Source organism: Centrocercus urophasianus, unplaced genomic scaffold (assembly GCF_019232065.1).
Source record: "Centrocercus urophasianus isolate 14NV4802_14NV808 unplaced genomic scaffold, USGS_Curo_1.0 seq_29, whole genome shotgun sequence".
Taxonomy (NCBI): Eukaryota; Metazoa; Chordata; class Aves; order Galliformes; family Phasianidae; genus Centrocercus; species Centrocercus urophasianus.
This window is the reverse complement of record NW_024884855.1, coordinates 6,655,205-6,679,122: the sequence shown is the minus strand read 5'-3', so window position 1 is coordinate 6,679,122 and position 23,918 is coordinate 6,655,205. Positions and strand designations below refer to the sequence as shown.

Sequence of the window (23,918 nt, the reverse complement as noted above, 5' to 3'; positions counted from 1 at the left end):
AGGGGGGCTCGGGGCGGCGGGCGCGGCCCCGCCCGGCTGCGGGGCTCGGGACGGGCTCGGCCCGGGCTCGGCCCACCCGGCGGGCGGGAGCGGCCTCGGGCGCGGGAGGAGGCGCGGCGGAGCGCTCCGCGGCTGAGCTTTGCCCTCCCGGCCCGGAGCCGTTCGCTCCGCTCCCGCCCCGCACTCGCAGCTCGTGCGCGGGCCGAGGAGCTGGGGAGAGATCGGAGGAGCTGAGGGGGGAATTGCGGCGGCCGGGTTTGAGTCGGGTTCCCAAAGTTTCAGTGATGCAGCAGAATCGCGTTCTTTGAAGCGCCGCGAACAATTCAGCGCGGGATGCGTGGCACGGAAGGCTCCTCGGGCTCCGCTCCCGCCCCGCAGTGCCCTGCTGCCCCCGGCTGACGGCCCGGCTCTCCGTGTGTCCCCCGCGCTGCCGGCCGTCATGGGGCGCGTTGTGCTGCGCTGTGCTGCGCGGCTCTGCGCTGCGCTGCGGGCGCGGCTCGGCGCCCCGCGGGTTGGGTCGTTGCTTCTTGCCGCGTTGTTGTTGTTGACATGGGAACCAACATCGCTTTCTGTTCCAGAGAGTTGGAAGCTAAAGCTACCAAAGAAGTCGAAAGAAAACTAAGCAGGTAAGATGCTTGAATCCCTTCCTGAGTGCAGAGCGCGGGTCGGCCTAGGGCTGGAAGCACTGTGGGTTTGATCTGGGCCTTTAATGTCAGGCTAGTTGTAAGGCTTTAATAAAAGTATAATTTGAAAATACGTCCTGCTATTGCATTGAGGCATTTCTGTGATTTTAGTTCAATAGGCTGAGCACTTTTAATGTGGTTTCTTTTATATACAGTGTCAGATTCTATAATAGAATTTCTTCAATAGGATAGAACGCTTATGAAGAGAAAAATAACTTGGCATTCTGTCCTAAGTTGAACCTAACAGTATTCCAAAAATTAATGAAGGTGAGGTTTGGTTTTGGTTGTTGTTTTTGTTTTGTTTTTGCTCTTTTTCCTATGTAGTTCAGGCAAATGTTGAGAAGCAAGGAATTACTGGTTTGGGGGGGAAAAAAAAACAACTGGCTTTAAATTGAAATAAACTGCCATGTAAATATTGGGTTTTTGCTTCTCTCTCCAATAAGAGTTAAAAGGCGGGAAACTTCTAATTGGTGTGCAGTTCTTATTGCAGCATTTTACAGAATGGGCAGCTCCTTTTCAAATGCTTAGCTCAACAGTAAGGAGTTATGTTGAATTGGGGATTTTGTGTGAGTCGTACGTCACTTTTGAATTTAAGAAATTATTTCTTCTGCACTGTTTCTGGTGCAGTCACATTCTTGCAAGTATCTGTCATATGCTCTTTGTTTTCTACTCTTGTCCTCCCTTTCTATGCAATGTATTCTTTTTCAATTAGACCTTATAGGGACTTTCATGAAGGCCATTTGAAATACACCGAAAACCTGAACGTAGCTGATAGATTGCTAGTTTCAGCTCCTGGTAGCCTGTGGTTTTCTTGCTTACTGTGATTGATCAGTCCTGAACTTTGAGATTGATTTCCAGTTCCACTGTGAAAACTGATTGGCTTCCCTCTGTTGTCAGTGTATGTCTTTGGTGGTTTTTTTTTTTTTTGGTAGTGTGCTTAAGTAGGAATAATTTTCTTGTTTTATTGATGGTATTTATGTAACGTACACAGAATCTTTAAGATTAAGTAAAAGCCATATGCTGGGAATAATGTGAGGGTCATTGTTAAACTGGCTTTACTTGAATAGTAAATTGCAATTTTTTAAGTAATCAAAGTACAGCTTTTCAAGTAATCTGTCCACCAAAGATTCCAAAACCGTGTATAAAAAACATAATTAAATCATTATCATTCTGTACAAAGCACTCACCGCTTAATTGGTACCAGAAGCAATTTCAGAAATGTATTCTTTAGATATGGTGATAAATTAAAAAAAAAAAAAAAAAAGTATGTATTATGTGTTAAGTCTTAGTTGTAAGAATGCGAAGATCTGTTGACTTAATTGTGAGCTCTCCTGTCATACTGGCAGCATAGATAGTGTAAAGAGGTGAAAGTAAACCAGAGCTGTGTAAACGAGGTGCCTGTGGGCAGTGGGAGCAGATCAAGGTTCACTTCTGATATGAAGCGGTTCTCGGTTTTCTGACACAGGTATTTGTTTTACTCATTTAAAATATTCAGAGCTTTTTTTCTGTTTTAACATTAATATATCAGTTATTGTCAGAAAACTTTCTTCTGTTTGGTTTCTTCTTAGTGAGAATGTTTTTACTGTGTGGGAACACAGCTTGGCACAGCATGCCTGCTCTGCATAGGCTTGATAACTGCATTAGTATTGCAGAACTCTACAGATAGCTGTCGCTCTTTCTCTCCTGTCATTATCTATGATCTTATTAAATTTGCAGTGACCTAGTCAATTGTAGAAGAGCAAATATCTTTCTCTGGGAAAGGTAAATTGACCTATGCTACGAGTTTGTCTTAATGTAAAATTGTGGAGTGTATATACAGTCTGTGAGTTCTGTGGGATGTCGGCGTTGCTGCATGTCAGTTCTGCAATTCCCTTTGGAGTTTATGCTCATAACTAAATTGGTTTTTAATCTCAGTAAGAATATTGGCTTAGGCTATTGGTTTGTGATAGAATAAGCATTAAGCTGTTAATACAGACAGCTTATCCAGTTAGAGTGATGACTTTTAACCTCAGGTTTAGAAATTCGGCATACTTGGCCTTTCATAGAAGGGTCTTCGTTGGGTCAGCATCTTGTCTAAAATGCACTTTTGCAGAGGACTCGGAGTATTTTCTGCTTTAGAAGTAAGCACAGTGCGTGACTCAAAGTAACTCAAATCAATGCGTTGCACTTTTTGTTGTTGCTTATTACAAGAGAAATGTCACCTGTTCAGTCTGCCACTGAACGAGTGTGTAACCCTCCACTATTAACCAGAGGAATGCAGCTTAAGTTTGGTTAAGATGAGGAGGAGTGCAAAAAACCATTCAGTTCTTCTGTTTTAAGAAATAACTTCTTAATTCTGTTTGGTAAACAGGGCTTTCCTGCCTCACTTATGTGGAACTGAGAGAAGGTAAATATTTGAAATACATTTACAATTTCATTCCTGAGCACATGAGTTTGGCTCTTCCTAAGCATGCAAATCACAGGAAAGGCTCACAGTATGGCTTTCATTCACCCATTTCTGCTCCATTGGCTGCAGGCTCTCTGTGTTCTGGGGGAATTGACTCTGCCTGACATCATGTATACCTCTAGATCTCATCCACATATTCTACTAAGTTTCTGCTACGTGATTTTTTTTTTTTTCTCTCTTGTGTGTTAGATTAACAACCATCTTTCCATGAGGCTTTCCTTATTTGCTTTAGAAAGAAGATGAGATGGCTCAATGATAGAGGCATAGGTATGAGAATGAGAGTGAGAAGTGCAGAGGTTTCTGCTGATACTTGAGCACTTGATTTTCTGTGCTGGGAGAGCAGGGTTTTTGTTTCATTTTTTTTCCAATAAACTTCTGCAGTCAAACGGGAAGAGCTTATTGCAAAGATGCAGCACCCTTTCAGAACACTCAGAGATGCTTAGGCAAAATGGTGCCTTGCTTTCTCTTCTACCCAATAAGTGGGTGCTTTTTTTGAGCTCGTGTAGATGTCAGGTTGTCCCCATAAGGCAATTTGCTCTTACCAAACCCATCTTGCAGTATCTTGGCTCTGCGTTAATAACACTGAAGCTGTAAGGGATGAATGGCTGTATGGTGAAGGTGGTGGACTGCAACAGTCAGCATTCACGTCCGTGCCTCTGTTAGAGATATCCTGTATGACCAGTTTGCTTAAGGAGGAGCAGTTTAATAGTTCTTTGCTTTCCCACTTGTAATGAAGGTAGGGATTGTTTATTGCAGCTGCTGAAGTCTTGTATATTTGGGTGACAGACTTGTTGGGAAAGAGATTTGTGTGCTTGTGTAGCAGTGAGTATGATAGACCCTAATCTGGAATGAAGCCTCAGGGACAAAACGTAAGGAAAATATTATTCTGGAATTATGGTGTGTTTTCAGTTGTTGTAGTTTGGAATGTAGTTCTGTTGAACCAGCTTCTGCATGAGAAGAATGGGAAAGGTGAGTGTATTCCACACAGCTGTTAGTGGTAGATGTGCTAGTTGAATTTCTGTCACTTTTATGGTGATAATTTGAACACTGGTATTTTAAAAGTAGAAAAGAAAGTGGCTGGCACCCATTTGCCAATCAGTTATGCATCGAAGTATCAGTTTATAGCTTGGCAGCACCTCTTCTATACATTAATAGCTGGAAAGAGCATGGATGCAGCATCTCTCATTCAGTGGTTTCCTCATCAGTGGCTTTCTTTGCTCCTGTGCGATGTGCTGGGTTTTTGTGAACTTCAGAGTAATGGCTTCTGTGCCATGAACTTGTAGAGTGTTCCTTTTGTTGTGATGCACTGTTTTGCAGGAAGCATAAAAAGGGGAACAAAAGGGAAACTGAGAAATAATTTTATTGTCACCTCTGTATGATTGCACTATTAAAAAAATATATTAGCAAACTATCAGGTCAGAATACAGCAGAAATAGGAATGTTCTAAGTTCTGGCAGTATGTTTGGAAGTCTGTATGTAATGCCAACACACTGGATATGTGGTGCATGCCTACATGCTCAGTGCCTTTGCAGAAGTGTGAACGTTGTTTCAACTCCATTTTTTTAATGTGTAGTTTTCCTCCTGTAGTGTTGCAGGTTAATTTATAACTAGAAGATAAGCAAATGGTAGACTAAAAAAATAAATAAAGAAAAAAAATATATCACTGTGAATTTTGGAGCGGTTTCAGAACTGTATGTAATCACTCCTGATCCCTTTTATGTTCAGTATGTTTCAGAACTGTATGTAATCACTCCTGATCCCTTTTATGTTCAGTAGTGTAGTCATGAACTTATGGAAGGCAGAAATCCGGAAACGCTTAAGGCAGAAGCTGATGTCTGGTGATGCAGCATCCTGAGTGATGCTGTCCTCTCAAGAAGTGGGCTGATGGATAATGCTTTTGGTTCAGTTATTAATAAATATCTTTTCCTTTCAGGTATTAGCTCAGGGCCACCGAGGGCCGGTTGGGTCCTGGTCTCCTTCCTGCAGCGTGAGGTGCCTGTGCTGGGAGCTGTGGGCACAGTGTGCTCAGTGCAGGGACTGAGCGCTCCGAAATCTTCAGCTCAGTGTTCAAAGAGCTTCAGAGTCAACTTAAGATGTACACCTCTGGGAGAAGCCCTGCACAGCCATGCTGCTTCTAAAAGCATTTTCCACTGTTGTTAACAGTGTCTTTAAAAATGTGCTAGCACCATCTTGTGGGGCAGCGAGACTTTAATTGGGTTTGAAAGTGAGTTGAGGAGGTATCTGCTTGGCAAGCAAACGCTGTGTGAGCATCTGTATCACTGCTGACACCTTCAGAAGCATTTGAAGGATGAATTCTAACTGCTAGCGTTAGCTTGAAGAATCTCAAAGCCCAATTAATGCAGTTCTCTTACAGAAGTAGTTTGGTTCTGGTGAGTGCTGGATAACTGCTGCTGGTGGTGAGATGGCACCTTGTTTGCTTTCAGCGCTGACATTTGCTGTGCGTGTGCACTGTGTGCTTCTGGCTCTGAGATACTGTGTTCATAATAATGCAGGGAGAGTCTTAGATCTTAATTTGTGTCAGAATTCTTCTTGTAATGGTGATTCCCTCAGTAGGGTGACAAGAACTGTAATTTTATTGTGGCGTAACATCTTCCCTTTTGCAAATTATAAGAGCAAAGATAGCGTGCTGTACAAACATTGATCACTGAATCCTCATTATGTCTTTCAGAAAAAATATGGGTATGCTTGATTTTCTTGTAGTGTAAGAGCAGCAGCTAAACGTGTCTAACAGTCTTCTCTATTTTGGCATTTTTACAGTGCCAAGCTGGAGCTTTTTAGCATAGGCATCATTAGAACCTTTTGGAAGAATTAAAGTTAGAAGTAAAATATGATGTAAGTAAGAGCTGGGCTGTTTACATTTGAAAAATTACAACTGCTTCAAATTATGAATAACAAGTGAAGCCAAACAGAAAATGAAGTGTGAAGTTGGCACTGTCGTAACTTAAAGAAATAGTGATGAATGCTGACTGTAGAGGTCAGAGTGTAGCTGCTCTCCACATAAATGGCACAGTGATAATAGGAATGGACTAAAAGACTTGATCTCACGTCACCCAGAATCACAAGGCACTTCTCTATATTGTAAAAGTGATGCAGCCATTTGAGTAGATAACCAGTTGTTGGTTGTTTTGCTTTGTGTGTGTGGTTTTTTTTTTTAATGGCTTAAATGAGTGAAAGAATTTCGGTATGTTTTTCTCCTTATACAAATGGGAGTTGTGCTGAGTGAGGTGCAGTTACAAGGGGGGCCAGGCATGCTGCTGCCAGCTCTGTTCCTGAGGTCCATCAGTGGAATGCACCTACCTGGAATCTGGGAAGAGCTCAGCGAGGGCATTTATTCTTTTGTTTGTGTCTTGTTACTTATCTCTGTGTTTCATGTTAGGTGCCACAAAGTATTGTGGAGCTGTTGACAGTTTGTAGACAGTTACCTAAAATTGGAATACCAGTCAGGAATAGGGAGCTATTCAAGTGCAGGATGGTGCAAGGGAATACTGCGTATCGCTTCTGTTTCTCAGGATGTAGCATTAAAATGTTGCTTGTTACTTGTGTATTTTAATGGACCTTGGGACTGGCTATGTAACCTGTGGCACTTGTTATCTGCTGATAGGGCTGTGCAGTTATGTGTTAGAAATAAAACAAACTTGTTCTTTCAGCTGATGGAGGTGGAAACTTAGGAGTCTGCTTTAGACTGATAGCTTAATAGGCAAATTAAATTTGTGTTTTAGGTTTAAGGGAGAGGGTAGTGGTAGTAAGAGTGCCTTCCTCAAAAAATTGATGCTTTTAACAAAGAGGAAGGGCAGTAAGGGCTTTAGTGTTGATTAACTGCACAGTGGGTCAGTTTCACTTTTCAGTCACTGGAACATAACATTATAAAGGTAATGCAGTGCTCTTCTTAGGAACTACCTACAGGTAGGCGGTGTGCTGGGTTGTGTAGGGCCCTGCTGCATACTGATCATGGTGTCTGCCTTCTGAGCTGGCTTTGCCTGTAAAGGCAACTTAAATACATGAAAATGGAATGATTGTTGTTATAATTTAGGAGTTCTCTTGTTCCTGTAGGAAAACAGTGCTGTGGTGGAGTAATCCGGAGGTGACTGTGTGTTAGTTGGTAACATTTGTAGTCTCAAAACATAATCGTTTTGACTTAGTTGTAGCAGGACTGATGAGTCATTTCTTTGTTGTGAAAATACTGCTTTGCATAGCGTGTGCCTCTTACAGTGCTGCAGCTTTCTTCTAGAACCTGGATGATTTCAGTTTGCACGTTCTCAGGGTGCAAGACGAGGATGGACAAAACACGTGTCACATATGTGGCATGCAGATGTCATTGCAGGTTAATCATTACCCCAAAATTGCATGGCATCCAAGAGATGGCTTTAAAGCAAACTGGCGCTGTGACTGTTTCCTGCAGTTACGTGACTAAGCTCTTAGTTATCCATGGAAGATTTTGAATACCTAATTGCAGATTAGTTTTTATGTTTTAAGACAGTCCTCAATGAATCTTGCTGCCAGATGATGAAACTGTAATAAAATCTTCTCTCCTGTTCTGCTTTGCATAGTGTATGAAATACATGGCAAAGACAGAAAAAGAGATTTTCTGAGCATTGAACTGAACACTGGAGAGATATGCCTGACAAGATCATTTGTCCCCATCTGGATGTAGATTCACTTCTCTCGGTTGTTTCTCAGCTTTTCCTTTCTCTGTGGTAAATGACATGAGTGACTGCTCAGTTGTACTGCCCGAGAGCTGCGCACAGCCAGGAATCCAAGCTCTTCTGGAACTCCAGCTGGTGGGGCACAAAGCATGGGCAGTGCTGGGACAGAGCTGGCTGCTTGTGAATGCTACTGTAAGAGTAAGGGCTGCTTCTGTTCTGGAATTGATTCATGGAGTAAATGAGGTGTCTTCTTCCTTTACTTTGTCAACACTCTTGGAGTTTGTTCCCACATCCTGTTCAAAGCATGCTAGAAATTAGGAGGTGTTTGGAGAACATGATTGGCTCAGTGAGAGGGCGGTGTGTGCTGGACCAAGCATTAGGGCTCTGCATATCAGGGTGTTTGTGGCAGCCTATGTGTGCTTCAGGAAGAGGGCTGCAAAACATTCTCAGCCTTGTGTTGTTGTTGTTGTTGTTGGGTGGCTGTTAGTCTTATCCAAGCTAGAAGCTTCAAAGCCCTCCAGCTTTAAACACTCCTACCCCTCACATGGCAAAGTAACTTTATAAGCAGGCTTTCTAGGAAATACAAATTCTTTACTGTCTGAATCTCAAACACTGAAGTAAGCAGGCATTAGTAGGCTTCCTCTGCCTTTAAGTGTTTGGTGCGAGCTGCTGCCACCTCCCTTTTTATATTTGGCTTCATTGCTGTTTTCTTGATTTTTAGAATCCTCCTGCCTTTTTGTGAGCACTTGTTTTTATTCTGATACCTGAAACAACGCATTGATCTTTGTGCATTTTGTTTTGTCATGAGCTTTTTTGCATGATTAGCCCAAATCCTTGTTTTGTCTGCTGATTCCTGGTCTTTTCTACCCATTGTGGTTTTGTGTAGATTTCCTTCTTGTCCTCATCAATAATCACTGTGTCTCCTCAGGCATGACATTGAAATACAGTTTGTTATTAGTTCCTACTGACACAGATAGCTTGTTTGCCTTGACTTTTTCCTGCTTTTGATACTCTCCATATTTTCTCTACTGTTTTTATGTACTAAGGTCTGACTTGAAGAGTCCTGCATAATCTGGGAAATGGTGTTACTGCAAAGCCTGTTTTAGCATCTGAAACTTAATATAAAGTGAATTTAAATTAATGACATGTGAAAGCAAAACCTGTTATTACAAGTTAGAGTTTTGTCACTCAGTTTAGGAACTCTAAAATTGCACTGCTGTTGAAATCTCTGCTCTGACCATGCTCTTCAGTTGATACCTGCTTGTTCATATGTCCTTTATGTCAGCAGTAGCATCTGTACACATACACAGCCAGCTGAATTAGCTCAATCTTTGGCGACAAAACGGGTGTGTGTTGCTTGGTTGTTGGCAGAAGCAGTGTATAAGATGTGTGAGTGCTGCAAATGCCTGCCTGGGGTTGATAGAGGCAGTGTGCATGGCTGGGGAGCTGCCCACAGCCTGGTTCATGCTGGGTCAGAAAAAAGGTATGAGGCAGAAACGTGGTGTGCAAGAGCTCAGGCTCTGATTCACAACAACAGGGAGAGCTTAAGAGGGGGGAAAAAAAAATCTTGTATGTGCTTTGGCACTGCAGCTGCCCTTAAAAGTTTTGTCACTTGTGATTTGCAGTGAAAGTACTTTGTCCCTGTGGGAGTCTTGCTTCTAATTGGATAATATTTCTCAGTTCCTTTTGGGTCTCTCTGAAATAATTGTTCTAAAATGAATGTATGTGTGTACAGATTGTATTTTGGGAGAGTTAATTACCAACTGTGTGGTTCAGGGATTTAGTGCAAGAAGAGGAAGAACAGTTGATGGAAGAAAGGAAAAAGAGAAAAGAAGACAAGAAGAAGAAGGAAGCTGCTCAAAAAAAGGTATGTTGAGTTAAAAAGATAAAAGGGTACTTGTGGATTTTGCTTCATTAGTAGTAAATATTGTCTGGTCAGTTCTTTAACAGCAGTGTTTTCTTAATTTTTTTAATGCTTTATACGTACTGTCAGTTATGTAATGGTTTACATGGTAACATGTAAATGGTGACATCTTGAACATCTTAAGTGGCTTTGTGTACAGATTATTTAGAGGCTAAATATTCTTCTGAGATGACTGCTCACGTTGCTGATTGTGGTCTCAAGTTGAAAGCTTCCTCTGTCAGTTCTCCCTGTTTGTTGGCCTAAACAAAGGTGTTCCCTGTGCACTTATGGGAAATTAGGCATGTCTAATCTTACAGCAAATCTAATTTAAATCGTATGAAAAGGCTGCTTCTGGAAAAGGTGAGGTGTTTGCTTGTGTTTCAAAAGGAGAGCTTCCCTCATCTTTTCAGTAGCTGACAGCAAAACTGCACAGTAATTTTTGGGTCTCAGTATAACTCATTTTCCTCTTGAAATTTTTAATCAGAGGTTGAAAGGCAGCTGGTTTACTTGAAGAATGTAAATCTTTTAAGAGGTTCTCTGTAGCCCCCGAAGTTTAATATTTTCACAAGTTTGAAAGACTTATGTGTATGTTTGAATGTAATATTTAGAAGAATTAAAAGCATAAATATATATTTTTAATGAAGAGACCAAACGTTTGCCTGAACTTGAAAATTTGGGTTTGTTTTTTCTGCTCGTGGAGTACTTGTTAAACTGTTCCTAAGCCATGTGGCTTTGTTTACTTGCTGGATGCTGACATTAGCACAATGTTACATAGCTGGACTTCATCCATCAGGGATTGTTAGAAGTTCCTATGGAGCAAGAAGCTATCTGATGCTGTAGGGGTGGTCATTTGTGTTCCTGGAAAAGCTTGAGCTTGATCTGCATTAAAGGTCTCTCTCTGAGCAGCGGCAGTAACAAATGGACAGTTAACTGTTTAAAAGAAAACAAAAAAGAGTAAAATAATCTAGTACTGATGTGGCTTGATTATAGATTTAAATGGCAAACTTATTAAATTAGCCCTCAATTGTTCTGAGGGATTTTTATCTGCTCCTTCATATTTGTGAGTAGTTTCAGTTTGTCCAAAACTGCTCATTTTATCTTGTGGTCTTTTTCTGTTTGATCTCTTCAGAACTCACTATTTGGTGTTATCAGTCTTGGGCTTGCAAGCAAAGCTTGAAAGCACATGACCATGCACCAGCTAATGGAAGGGAAAGCTACTGCTTGTTTTTGTGCATACTGTAGTCTTTTAGAAATTGAAACTAAAAGACAATGCTGTAGGAGATCAGCAGTGCTCACAGATGAGTGGCACTTGGCTTGTGGAACTTCTGTCCTTTTGAGTGGTTCTTGCACCCTGGTGCAGAGCAGATTTTGCAGGACATCAACCTTTGGATTCCATATTCCTTTTTATGACCATAAAAAATATGCTTGGGAGCAAGTGTTCAGAACCAGCTGTTGTGCATAAACTATCCTGCAGATCCAAGTGCATGGGAAACTTCCCAAGGCTTCAATATAATTTTTCTGTTAACCATATTGGTTAAATAAAGTCAGCATAATGAAGAGTTGTGTTATGTAGCAGCCACAGGTTGCTGCAGCTGCCTTTTGGCGAGTGAGGAAGAGAAGCCCTGATATTGGAGTCAGGGTGATAAGGGTGAGCAGGCAAACTGGAGATGAGTGGGATGTGGTTTTTAGAGGCATTGATATAAGCAGCCATTGGTTTTACTTTGCACTCTTTATTCCAGTGGGTGAGCATTACCTTTAGGACAGTGGAGTTTCCTCAGAGGAGATTTTGCAGACCTCTTAGTGTAGTTATCTTTATCAATCTCTGACAGCATAATTTTTATGAAAATGAATCTTTCTTGGGAGTGTGAGGCTGTATTTAGACAGCATAGCAAATTTTTGTGAGTGCCTTTGCTGGTTTAAGAAATTGAAGAAGTGCCTTTCTGTTGATGTGCTGTTAATTTCCAGAGAAGTGAGGCTGTGACACCAAAGTGTCAGGAGTATCATTTCCATGTAAGCCCTAAGAGTGCTGATATCTAAACCTAACCAAAGCTGACATCAAATGACTGCATTTTTTCATGTGCACGTGCTCTGCCTTTTTTTCCCTCACACGGTTTTAACTAGAGATAATCAAAGCCTAAATATTGCTGCAAGTGACTTCACTATGTCACATGAATATGTGCAGTGCCATAGTTAAGACAGGTTATGTACAGTTACCAAAGTAACCCTATTAGATTAAGTCTCATTCTGCTTTAGCAAGATAATGCATTTTAGAAGTGATAATTAAGACTCTTCAGCTGGGAAGAACTGATTTCTGCTTCTGAGAGATCTTTTCTGAAGCCTGTTTCACTTTTCTAGGTAAAGCCACACCATTAAAATGTGTTCCCATGCAAGAGATGTTTCTGTCCTCATTTTTATTGCAGGAGACTTTATTCCAGTAGATCTCCTATCTTGCCACTGTCACAGGAGCAACAAATTGAATTGTGGAAATGAAAGACTGAAAGCTCTGGCATTTACTTTGCCTGCTTTAGATTTCCATGTTCCTCTCTGTTTCCCTGCTGTATTCTGCATGAGAAGTGTCTGGGGCTTCCTTGCTTCCAGGCACAGTTTTTAACTCGCTTCAAACAGGCTAATTTGTAAGTTTAATTTAGTCTGTTTCAAATGCTTATCTTTCAAATTAATTTTGTCTTCTCTTAACATTTTAGCAGCTTTCTAAGCATGAGGAATAATAGGCACAGGTTGGTTAGGGAGGAGTAGAAGGTTCTGATGGAGATTATAAAATAATTTTAAAATATTTTAAAAGGAGGAAAGTCAAAAGCTAACGTTGCTTGTGTAAGTGCCATGTGTACATGTGGCTCTTCCTCTTATCTGTGCAAATCACTGACGCTTCTTCTTTCTTATTCTAGGCCATTGAACAAAAAATCAAAGGTAAGTTACTTTAGAGTTTTCTCTCTGTAATGTTTCTGCGTTTTTAAATATGGTGAATCATGTGGCTCAGCTGAAAGCTACTGGAAAATTGCATCTGTGAGATTTCAAAAAGCTGCCACAAATAAAAGAGTGAAGGGAATGGTTTCTTCCTGGAGCTGGAATTTTTCTCATCTTCCTGTTTTCTATTCTTAAGTACTTACACAGCACTAGGCAAATATGTAATACCTCAATCTCCTCAATTGTTTTTGGTTTTTTTGCTCTTCTAGTCTCACTGCTTACAGATGCACCAACTGGATCTGTTCAAAATGTATTTTCTAAATATTTTACATAGAAGTGAGGCTAGGAACACTTGATATATCAGCAACTGGTGTGTCCAGTTCTGATTACTGTATGTGGAGGGTTGATCCTGGCAAAATGGTCTGTATTGTAAAAGCTGTAACGGAGCTGTTTGGTGCAGGCTGGGAATGCTGCTGTTGCTCTCAGTGTTTGTAGGTTTTATAAGTTCTCTGTTCCTTCTATGAGCAGTGGAAAAATCATTTTCACTTTCTGTTTAAGTTGGTTGGAAAGTGAATAACAATCACATAGGCAATCGCATGGTGAGCTCCTTGAATTGCTTTTTTTTTTTTTTGTGGGAACATTGGGTTTAGTTTAACTTGAGCCATGTTGGAAACAAGCTTGGAAACTCTGCTCAGCATTGCTGCAGGTATTGCTGAACAGTGGAACGTGTTGGAAGTGCTGCTGTGGGGTGAGGGCAGCAAACTGATGCAGGATGCACTGTGCCTACCAGGAAGTCTCTAAAACGATATACCAGTTGTAAAGAATTGTGCAAGTATTTGTTTGTATTCTGAATTAATAAACCATGTCTGGGAAAAAAAAAATAGGGAGAATAATGATACAGTACTTAGTTTTAAAGAATAACATCCATTTTGGGTGAACATCTGACCTGTGTACTCAGACGGTCCTGGCATCACATCAGGGGCAGCCCTGCAGCAGCAAATGGCTGAACATGGCCTGGGGGAGGGGAGGGCACCCAGGGGGATCTTCACACTGGGAAAATGCCTTTCTTATGAAGGATGAAATAAATAGTTCTCCTGTTTGTTTATTCTTTGGAGACCTAGGGTTGTTTATAGAATGAGAGTATTACATTCCGAATGTGATGTTACCATGTTATTAAAAGGGTGTTCCAGCAAGCGTAGTGGGAATTCGGAGTTGTCAAAGAAGCACAAGCTGGCAGTCCTCTGAAGAAGTATGGGCATTGTGGGATTCACACGTGCAACTTTTTGCAGCAGTTTCTGTAGGAACAAAATTTGTTGCTTGTGTTGCACCTAGCTCTTTCCTTGTTCTGCCTGCTTGTGTGCAGGATGCAAATTAATGTTTCATTAAGTCTCCAAGTTTCCATCGCGTTAATGTCTTAAATTATTTATTTTGTGCATGAGCTGAAGATAAAATACAAGAGTATGGGATCTCTAAATAATTCAGAATTAATGTTCTTTCAGAAAAGTAGCCGCTTCCAAGGGGGTGGGAAGCAGAGAAGCTTCGCTCCTTATTTTTAAGTGTAGCCTGGATGTTTCCAAAATGTTTTTTTTAGCTGAGGTAGAAATTAGTGTTGCAGCAGTAGCTGTCAGTGTGCATGTAAATTATAGGAGTGCCTTCTAAAGCAGTCAGTGGTGCTGATTTTTTTTTTTTTTTTCCTGTTCAGGATTAAGAATGGAAGTAGAGAAGAAAGTGCCAGTGTAAATGTTTTCAGTACAAATAGCATTTAACAGTGTAGTACTGTCATTAAAAATGCACGTTTCATTGCTGTGGATCCCAGATATTCTGTCTAGTTCTATACCTCTGGTTTTATCAAAAGAAGGAAGGTGGTGTTCACAGGAGTTAACGATGAATGCATCGAGTAGCTGCGAGGGTTTCTGTGTGCAACAGCCAGCAGAACAAATCCCTATCTTGACGAGTGTCCTCCAAGTACTCTTGTATCAGGGGTTTTAGAAAAGAATGAGTATCACTTGGAAGTCTTTCTTTAACAGCTCTATAGTGTTCTCAACAATTGCTCTGGCATTCCCCTCTGGTGTCACAAAATAGGTATTTTTGCTGTGTTTGATGTTAGCACTGCTAGGGACAGATAAATCAATCCGCTTCCCTGGGATTTCTCCTGAAACAGGCATCTGCAAACCACGCCATAGCCAGGAGCAGCGATACACTGAGCACAGCTAAATGCTGTGTAAGAAGAATGCTTGAGTTTTGTTTTTGTTGCTCGCTTCAGTAATTGTGATGGGCTGCTGCAGAATGTGAGATTTCATTAGGGGATCTTTTTTTAGAGTCAGACTTTAATTACATACATAATGGCGTAGTGAAAGGATTTACAAAAGCAGAGCACTGATGTTTGTGTGGATGCTGCTGTGGCGGTTGGCTGTTCTGAGTGTTTTTGTGCTTTGCAAAACAGTGAAGCTAGAACTGAACACATCTGTCGATCTCCAGAATTCCTCTGCTTTGTGGAAGGCACAGACGTAAAGGCTGACTTCTGTTGCAGAGCGGAATAAACTTTGAATCAGCCACTGAAACAGAAAGTGCTTTTAAAAATAGCTGGGTGTGGAATTGAAATCTTTGACTCATATTTCCCACCGTGGAAACTTCTTATTCGTTTTCTTCCCCGTGAAGCAGAATTGCTGGAGCACACTGAGCCTTCTGTTTGTGTTGGGTGCGGGGCGTTTTTTCGTCTGCCGGACTCCGCTTTACGTGATTGCCAAAACTCTTGCATTAGCTTTTAAACGTTGCATTAATTAATGTAAATTAGCAAAAATAACAGAGCTGTAAGTGCTTGCTGCTAAAATTGCCTGTGTAAATGGCATCTAACGTACCTTTGTGCGGATCTTCAGGGGTTAATGAATTGGCAAACAGTGAGATATTTTCCAGATCAGCTAGCTGAGCTTACAGCTGCGGCCATTTTTCCACAACGAAAATTCTAGCACTACATCTTACGTGTGTCAGCTTGAAAGCCAGACTTCCTCTGTTTGCCCTTCAGCATTCCAGCACTGACAACTCTTTGGGGCATGACGTACAGGGAGAGTGTGTTACAATACATTTTTAAGGGGTCAGCTTAAGCAGCAGCGAGAAGAAACATTTAAATGACAGCTCGGTGCTGCTCTTTGTGTGGTTTAGGGGACGATTTGATCTTTGTAAGCTGATTTTGTGCGAGTGAGAAACTGTTTTCCATCTGCACCGAAGTTATTCAGACAGCTGCCATTTTTTTTTTTTATTGGAGGGGGAGTTTAAGTCACTGGGCCCCTACTCCAGGAGGAGTTGGCAGGCAGCACTCCTGTAGCAGTAAAATGACACCATGCTTCTCCTCCATTTTCTAATGAAATCTGCAGAGTGGGAAAGCAACACAAGTTGGAAGCGTCTGTCTTTGGAATCTCTCTGCAAACTTTAACTTCACCATCCCCTGCTCTGTGCGTTCTCAGCAGGTTTGTTCTTTATAAAAAAAAATCTGTGATTTTGGTATTATTCCTTTCTGTGAAATGGCTGTTATTGGACAAGTAAATTAGCTGTGATAGATAGTCTGCTAATAACGCGCTGTGCTTTACTGGGGTTCAGAACAGAATGCTGCTGTGCAAAACTGCTGTTAAGCAAGCAACTTGTTTATAAGAAACTAGAAATGCTAAGGGTTAAGGAGTGTTGGAATTTCTAGCAGCCGTATTGGAATATTATCTATTATTCGATCTTCTGGGAAGTTGTGGAGCAGAAACTGTTGGGCAGGATAAATTGTGGAGCTTTAAACTTTGTGGTGCTTGGGAAAGAGCAGATGAAGTAATTCTGTTGCACCTAAAAGCACTTATGATTAATTTCAGTTGGAAATCAGTGTACAAATATAAGCTCTACCCATTTTACAGTAACTGTATTATCTGGTAAGATTTTTCTGTCTAGTTTGCTTATCAAAGAACAAAGAATGCTGTATTTCTTAAGGAAATTAATACATGATACAAGAGAGATGTAATTTTCTTCAACTGTTTGGGAATTCTTGTTGATTTTATAGCTTCAGGGTGGCTTGGCAGAAAGTAGCCTGGTTGTTATGTGCACTCCTTTACAGTTGTAAGTGGTTCGAAGATCTGAAGGTCGATTAAATTGTAGTAGCGAGCACTTAGTCTTAAAGCAGCAGTAATTAGGAAAGTGAATTATTAACGTTGCTGTGTCGCAGCACTGCCCTAAACTTACTGCTTGCATCTTTTTGGATGTCTCATGATGTCGTGTAGAAGCAGTTCTACTTTGTCTGGGAGGAGCAATCGTATGTGAATGGAAGTGGAAGAGAAGTGAATCTTTCGTTAACGATGTTGTATGTGGGATTAAAAATCTCTTCTGGGGGGGATACTTTGCACCAAAGTTGGCAGTCAGACTAAAAAATGTGGCACACTGTGCAGAAGGCTACAGGAGCCGTGCGTGACCTTCAGCATTGCCATCACTGTGTGACTGCCTTGGCGCGGTGACGGTTTGCTCGCTGCGAGAAGTGCTTGTTTTGTGTCTCGCTGTCAGCACGCCTCAGGTGTGGGCTGTGCTGCAGAGAGCTGTAAGGAAGTCCTGCAATTAGCATGGGTCAGCTGTGGCAGAAGGCGTGCTGATGGATCACAAAGCTGAGCTCTGGCCATTGGCTGCACAGACTGCGGTATGTGAAGAAAACTTTCTTAATTTCCGAGCTTATTGCAGTATGTGGACCACAGAAATGCGGTTGCCAATGCTGTGTTGGGCTGTTCACAGATTCTGAGATATTTACTAAAACAGACAATGACAAAATACGCTCAGTTATTTTTCAGTTCTCTCACTTCTAAATCGAGAAATGTTGGAAGCACGGAATGGAGATGCGCTTGCATAGGATTTGTTTTAGTGAAGTTGAGTTTCGATCTAAATTTGTTGTCATGCACAGTGTTTCAGATGCATATAGGAAGGAATCTGAATTATCTGCTTATTGAATATAGGCAATAACTTAATTAATGGAATCTGATACAGCGCTATTAATTTTTATCAACTCCAATTTATCTGTGAGCTTTTGAATACCTTCTATTCCTCATACATGCATTAAATTGACTCGTGTCTGGCAGTTGCTCCTTGTAGTTCTGTCCCTCTGCAGCCAGCTGTGAAATAGGGAGCAGCAGGTCAGTGCTGTCAGAGTGCTGAGTGCTGCTCCGCTCACCTCCATGACGCTGCCATAGGGCCTCCTGGGAAACAATGGCTCACCCACGTTTTTCTTTAATAGCCTGAATAGAATACTTCATTAAAACACAAAGCAGCTGCTGAGTCTTAAGTGACTTCTTGAGTTTTATTCTGAGTGTCCTGTTTGCCTCCTCTTCTTTTCCTGTGAGGTGGTGACTTCTTGTATATGGTAACACTTTTAAGTTTCCCATGGGAGTAAGAGTTCTATTTTTAGTACTTAAATATTTTAATGTAAGGTTTAATTGCCAATATGAACGTAGAGCCTTTTCAGTGTCTAAAGGGAAGCTACAGGAATAAGGGGACAGAATCTTTAGCAGGCTTTGTGGTGATAGTACAAGGGGAAATGGCTTCATGCACAAAGAGGGTAGATTTAGGTTGGATATAAGGAGAGTGTATTTTCCAGTGAGGGTGGTGAGGCACTGGAACTGGCTGCCCAGAGTGGTGGTTGATGCCCCATCCCTGGAGACTTTCAAAGTGAGGCTGGATCAGGCCCTGGGCAGCTTGATCTGGCTGTGGTGTCCCTTCTCATTGCAGGGGAGTTGGACTACACAGCCTTTGGAGGTCCCTTCCGACTCCAAGGATTCTCTGATTCAATGATTTGTCAGAAAAAACTGTAGGTTTCTTAGTAGTAGCATGCTTTACCTTTGCTAAAAGGGACAGCGAGACATTCCTTCATCCAGATCTGTGCTGTTAAAGCTGTATGACTATGGGGTAACAGAGCTTTTAATGAGGAGTGAGTTAAAATTATAATCAGGAAAAAAAAATGTCATTGCGTGATATATAAACATATCTAAGAATATCTAATTAGTGTTGAGTATTTTAAGTTACTGTTCTGATGAATAACTTTGTCTAACTTTCTTTTTTTTGGGGGTGGGGGTAGTGCCAGAACAAACCAAGACAAGTGTAAGCCAGCCTCAGCCTGTCACCTCTAACGGCACTTCCTCAGCAACCAGCACTAATAATAATGCCAAGCGGGCCACAGCCAACAATCAGCAGCAGCAAACCTTGCCTCGATACCCTCCTCGTGAAGTACCACCGCGATTTCGACACCAGGAACAGAAACAGCTTCTGAAACGAGGTCAGCAGTTACCAGTTATAGCTGCAAACCTGGGATCTACTCCTAAAGTATTAAACGGCCAGTCAGGAGGCAGCACTGTCACAACCAAACAGCCGGTGACCAACGGAGAAGTGCCGAACAGCAGCAAAAAACAGCCAGGTGAGGGGCAGGTGCCTTGGTTTTCTTTTAATTAGAGCTGGATATTTGAAATGAGATTACTGATGAGCTGTTTGTTCTAATATTACTTAAACTTTGAATGTAAGCTGTGGCAAAATGAGAGATCCTCTGGTGTTGTAGCTTAATGTTAAACATTACAGGATAATTTCAGCCATCTTTGTGCAAGTTTGCCTGAAACTAATGGCATCTTTGTTATACGTTTTTGCTGGTGGTATACAGCAGATGCATACCTATTTTTGAGCAGGTATTTAAGCCAAGGTGACAGTTACTACATGTTCTGAATTTCCGTTCTTTATCCTAATAATTGATTCAAGTGATTCAAATGATAATGGTACAAAGAATTGCATTTGATTTTGATTCACGTACGTCAGAAAGATCTTTCAACTTCCAAAGCGTTCTGAGTAGTATCTCAGACTTTTGTTTTTTAGATTTAGAAGCGAATGGGATATGACATCTTAGAATATCCAAATTGCTTTTGTTGTTGGGTCAGTTTCTCTTTCTTCGTTAACCTGAATCTTGATTGTTTTAGAAAATCCTAGAATCACAGAGCGGCTTGGGTTGGAAAGGACTGTGAAGCTCATCCAGTATTTGAATAGTCGTAGATCTACATGTCCGACAAGTAACTAAAAGATTGTAAGAGGCTTTTAGGAGAGAAAAACGTTGGCTACATTACCTTCCCATCTTACAAAAGATTTGTATTCTCTTTAGTGTCCTCTCAGTCACTGCGATGGCAGATCTTTTTAAACTGTGAGCTGTACTTGGGGCGTTCCTGTACGTGCAAGGTAGACTGGTCAAATCTGGCAGATAGGACTGGGAGGCCAAGATCTCACATTTGTATGTGCTGTGTATGAGTCTGCTTGAAAGTTCTTTTGTCTAGTACAACCAGCAATAGTGTCTGTCTGGGATGTTGTGAAGGTGAGTGCCTTGAAATATGTAGGAAAGACAACAATAAAGGAAAATGATTTTTCAGTGCTGGGTTTTTGTAATGGTTTCAGAATGTAGTCTAATGAATTGCTTTGTGAAGTAATGTAGAGGTGATGGTAGTCCAGCATCGTGCAAGAGTACCTTAATTCTTTTGGAGCTGAAAGCCTTGGTCTTATTTACCTTCCACAGTTCATCTTTTAGACTCCAACCAGTCCTGCTCCAATATACCCTGGAGTGGGAACTCTTTGAGTTTAGGTGTGATTCTGACTTTGGGTAGGTGATTTGTAAAAGCCAGGCAACATAAGTACTGCTATATTTACATGATTCCTGAAATAAATAGGAAAAAAAAATCCCTTTGTCTGTATTTAATGTGTACAATCATCTGCAGTGCCATGTGCTCCTTTGCCAAGTGATGCAGTCACATTGTACCAACACGGTTATTTTAAGAGATCTACATCAGTAACTCTTTACCAGAACATTTCCATACCAAATTCAGGTGATTGCAGTACTGAAACTTCCCTTCATACATAAACTTCATGTGAGAGAAGGGTCTTGAATGCCACCTTGGTACGTTTGCTTGCCTTTATGCTTTGTTTCACATCAGAATAGCCAGGTGGTTATTCTACAACGAAATGATTTATATAGTTACCTGAAATACTTGCTAGCAGTAATTGCTTATAACTGTGGGGCATAAGAGAACACAAGAGCTGTCAGGATCCTGGCTTTTATCCAGGCTAAGTTATTTTGATTCCTTTACTGACGTGAGTCACTCTCCCTTTATCCTTATGCATCTTGCAGTGGTGCAACTAATTTGCAACCAGGAGCCTTTGGAAACAGTTACTCATGTGACTTATGTTGGTGTGGTTTTTTGTCTTCTTTTTCCTTGTGTATTGTAGGAGTAAGGAAAGAAGTGAGCAGTTAAGATTGGCAGTTAGTAGAAATAAAGGTTGACTTAAACTAGGAAACATTGCCTTAAATGTAACAGTTAAGATCTCCAACTGAAAATGTGCTCCTTTTTATATAGATCAAGCTTTTAAAATTAAGGATGTCTCAAATTTGCTAATTAAATGCCAAATGTATAAAAGCTAACTAGTTGTGGAAGTACTTAGTAAAGCCAGCAAATTTGCTACTTAATCTGGCCTACATTTAGGACTGATGTTTGTATCAGTCTGTCTCCCCTTGTGCTGTGTTCTGAGCTATGGCGAGGCAATTGATAGGCTGAGAGAGGGCACTCTCAAGAGAAATCTCTCTTGAAAAGGATGCTAATAGATGGTCTAGAAGTAAAAAGTGGTTTAGGCACTCAAAGCTCTGAGTTACATAAGCAGTGCTCCTGTAATTTTCTTGCTTTTTTTTTTTTTTGTAGGCATGCCTCCCATTCGGGACTTGGTGAGCCACTCCCCTAACCAGTCAGGTTAGCCATTTCAATCTCACCTTTTTCACACTTGGTGTGTTTGTAGTAGTTAATGTCTCACACAGTTCTGTCTGATTTTTTTTTTTTTCCGATTCTTTGCCTTATGTCTTTTCAGTAGCATGTGCTGTGTGAATGTCTGGCTTGCATATGCTTTGTGTGCCATAACATATTACACTTAGGTAAATATTTTCAATTTCCTAAGGTGTTAGAATTCATATAGAATTATTTTTTTGGAAGGTTAGGCTATGTGGCAACTTAGCTCTAAAATATGAAGGCTTTTTGCTTTTTTTTTTTTTTAAAAAAAAACCTTTCTGCTTGCTTGCTGTCTCTGGATGTTAAGGTGAATAATTTATGCAAGTTTGTTTTCTATCAGAGATGCTTCACAGCATGTGCAGGTAGTCAGTGATCACAGTCCCAGTCTGGAGACCTTCCTGTTCCGAGTGCCCAGTTAGTGCTGGGCTGATGTACCTGGGACTGCAGCTGTGTGTGCTGTTTGCTAGGTGAGGCTGTGAGACGCTCCTGGTGTTTAGTTAACTTACCTGAGGGCTAGTTACTTGCCCAAGGATGGGCAAATTGCATGGTTGTGCTGCACGTGTCAGGGAGGGGCAGAAGAGGGGAGAGCTGCCAGCTGGGCACAGACATGGTATCCTTGTCTTGGTGGCCCTCCTGCCCTGTGTTGGCAGACATCTATCAGAAACAGCTCAGTCTTCTGCTTCTCAAGCTTGAGTTCTTCAGAAAGATAAAACCAGACTACAAGATCTTCTGTACCACAGAGAAACTGATACCTGAGGTTAACAAACACAGTGGGGTCTGCTTTGGGTTTTGGTTTTGTCACTCTTAACAAATGTGCTTTTTAGCTTGTTTGCTGAAGTGCATCTTTCCATCAGGACCAAAGCGCAGTAACTGGGAAGGTGCAGTGTGGGCATGCTGTGTTGCACATCACTGAGTTCTGTAGCTGAAAAAGGAGGCAGGATTCAATGCATCTCAGTCCTATAGTTTAGTTTAAACAGTGTGGTGGTACTTATACCACAGCTACCAACAAAACTCCTTTAGGCAGTGCCTGGTAAAACTATAGGCTGTTGTTGACTGTTCTTACTGTGTACCAAATGCAGTTTGTCATCAAGTAATTGTTCAATTTTTAGGGTGTTCTTGTGCTATCTGCCAGATGGGGAGTAAAAGAGAATAGCTTACTTCCTCAGTGCTTGCATTATTTTTTATTTCAGGAGTTTGTGAGCCGTGGAGATTTGAGCAGGAGTATTTCAGGGCAGTGCAACTTATGAAATCATTGATATTTACCTGTGTTTAGAAAAAAGATGATTAGTCAAGGTAGTTCTGTTGGTAATAGAATGAGAGTCTGGATGGCTGGAAATCAATACACAAGCATAATGATTATGCTTGTCACAAACTGTATTGCATCTAAATTAATACAAAAGATTTCAATAAACACAAGCTTTCTTTCAGTTTATTATCTTGCTGTGCAAATTAGGGTTTGTTACCATTTTGTTCTGGCTTGTTGTCATAGCCTGTATCTCTTCACACTGAATTCAGGCTGCTTGCCACCTATCTGTGTAATTCCATGCTGTTTTTTAAAGTTGATGGTGTTATTGGGATAGCACTTATGTAGCAAGATCATGTTTTGTTAGGACAACTTTTTAATACTCTTGCTTTTCTTCAAGCAAATGCAGGCAGCTCTTTGATTAGCCTTTAATGTAAGTTAAATGTCATTTTATGAAATGTCAGTGTGAGGTTTGAAATCTTGGACAGCTGCTCGTGTGCTACAGCATTTTTTCCAGTGGCATATCAGTGGGCAGGATCTAGATTATGTTCTTCTGAATGAATGCCTTCCAGTTCTCCTAAGGATGCTATGTGGTTCCCTCCACCAAGAGCATGGAGCTGTGGAGTCAAGTAATATTTCAGATTTGTTGTTCTAATTCAAAAATAGAGATTTTTCTCATTCTCGTGGCATTGCCAAGTTCCTTTTGAGAGGCAGTAGCATTCAAACAAAGTCTCTTAAATCTTGAATTGACACCACCTTCACTTCTCAGTTCAGCCACTCAGGCTTACCATGATAAACCTCAGCATTCCCCTTCCTGCAGTGGATTCAGAGTGCTGGGAACAGGCTCCTGCCAAGTCATCTTCAGATGCTTTCTGTGTTTTGAACAGTTATTACTAAAAGTCGTATCTTGTGTATGTTTTAACCTCTATGTAGATGGCAGTTTTAAATAAAGTTTTATTAATGTTTTTAATAGAATAAGTGCAGTCTGTAGGGGGTTGGAGCACACTGGGGCTTGAGGCTTCAGTTTGTGCACAGAACTGGTGTTGCTGGGAGCAGAAGGGAGAAACCACAGGGACCAGTGGCTTCCCTTCAGACTTCACACTTAAAGTCTGTTTCTAAGAAACATGAGAAGCTTATAAATTAGCACTGTATTATTTAAAAACAGCCAATCTCTACGTGTTCTATAGAGAGCTCTTGAGAAAATTGTGGATTGATACCTGTAGTGTTTTGTTACTGTTAGCTCTGTCTGTTAG

General features: G+C 41.1%; 1 protein-coding gene across 7 annotated transcripts in view; it reads left to right on the top strand.

The window, feature by feature from the left end:
• The window catches only part of TNRC6A (trinucleotide repeat containing adaptor 6A), a 42,994-nt gene that overhangs the window by 255 nt on the left and 18,821 nt on the right, over positions 1–23,918 (top strand). For 2 of the 7 annotated variants that reach the window (XM_042827537.1, XM_042827533.1), the window contains exons 1-5: positions 499–626; positions 3,034–3,069; positions 9,570–9,660; positions 12,600–12,621; positions 18,701–19,036. In XM_042827537.1, the coding sequence (XP_042683471.1) occupies positions 550–626; positions 3,034–3,069; positions 9,570–9,660; positions 12,600–12,621; positions 18,701–19,036 (562 nt within the window). In that variant the 5' untranslated portion in view covers positions 499–549. Of the gene's footprint in view, positions 1–497; positions 627–3,033; positions 3,070–9,569; positions 9,661–12,599; positions 12,622–18,700; positions 19,037–21,341; positions 21,390–23,918 lie in introns of those variants that run through there. The other 5 variants (XM_042827534.1, XM_042827536.1, XM_042827531.1 and 2 more) reach the window with 5 other exon arrangements.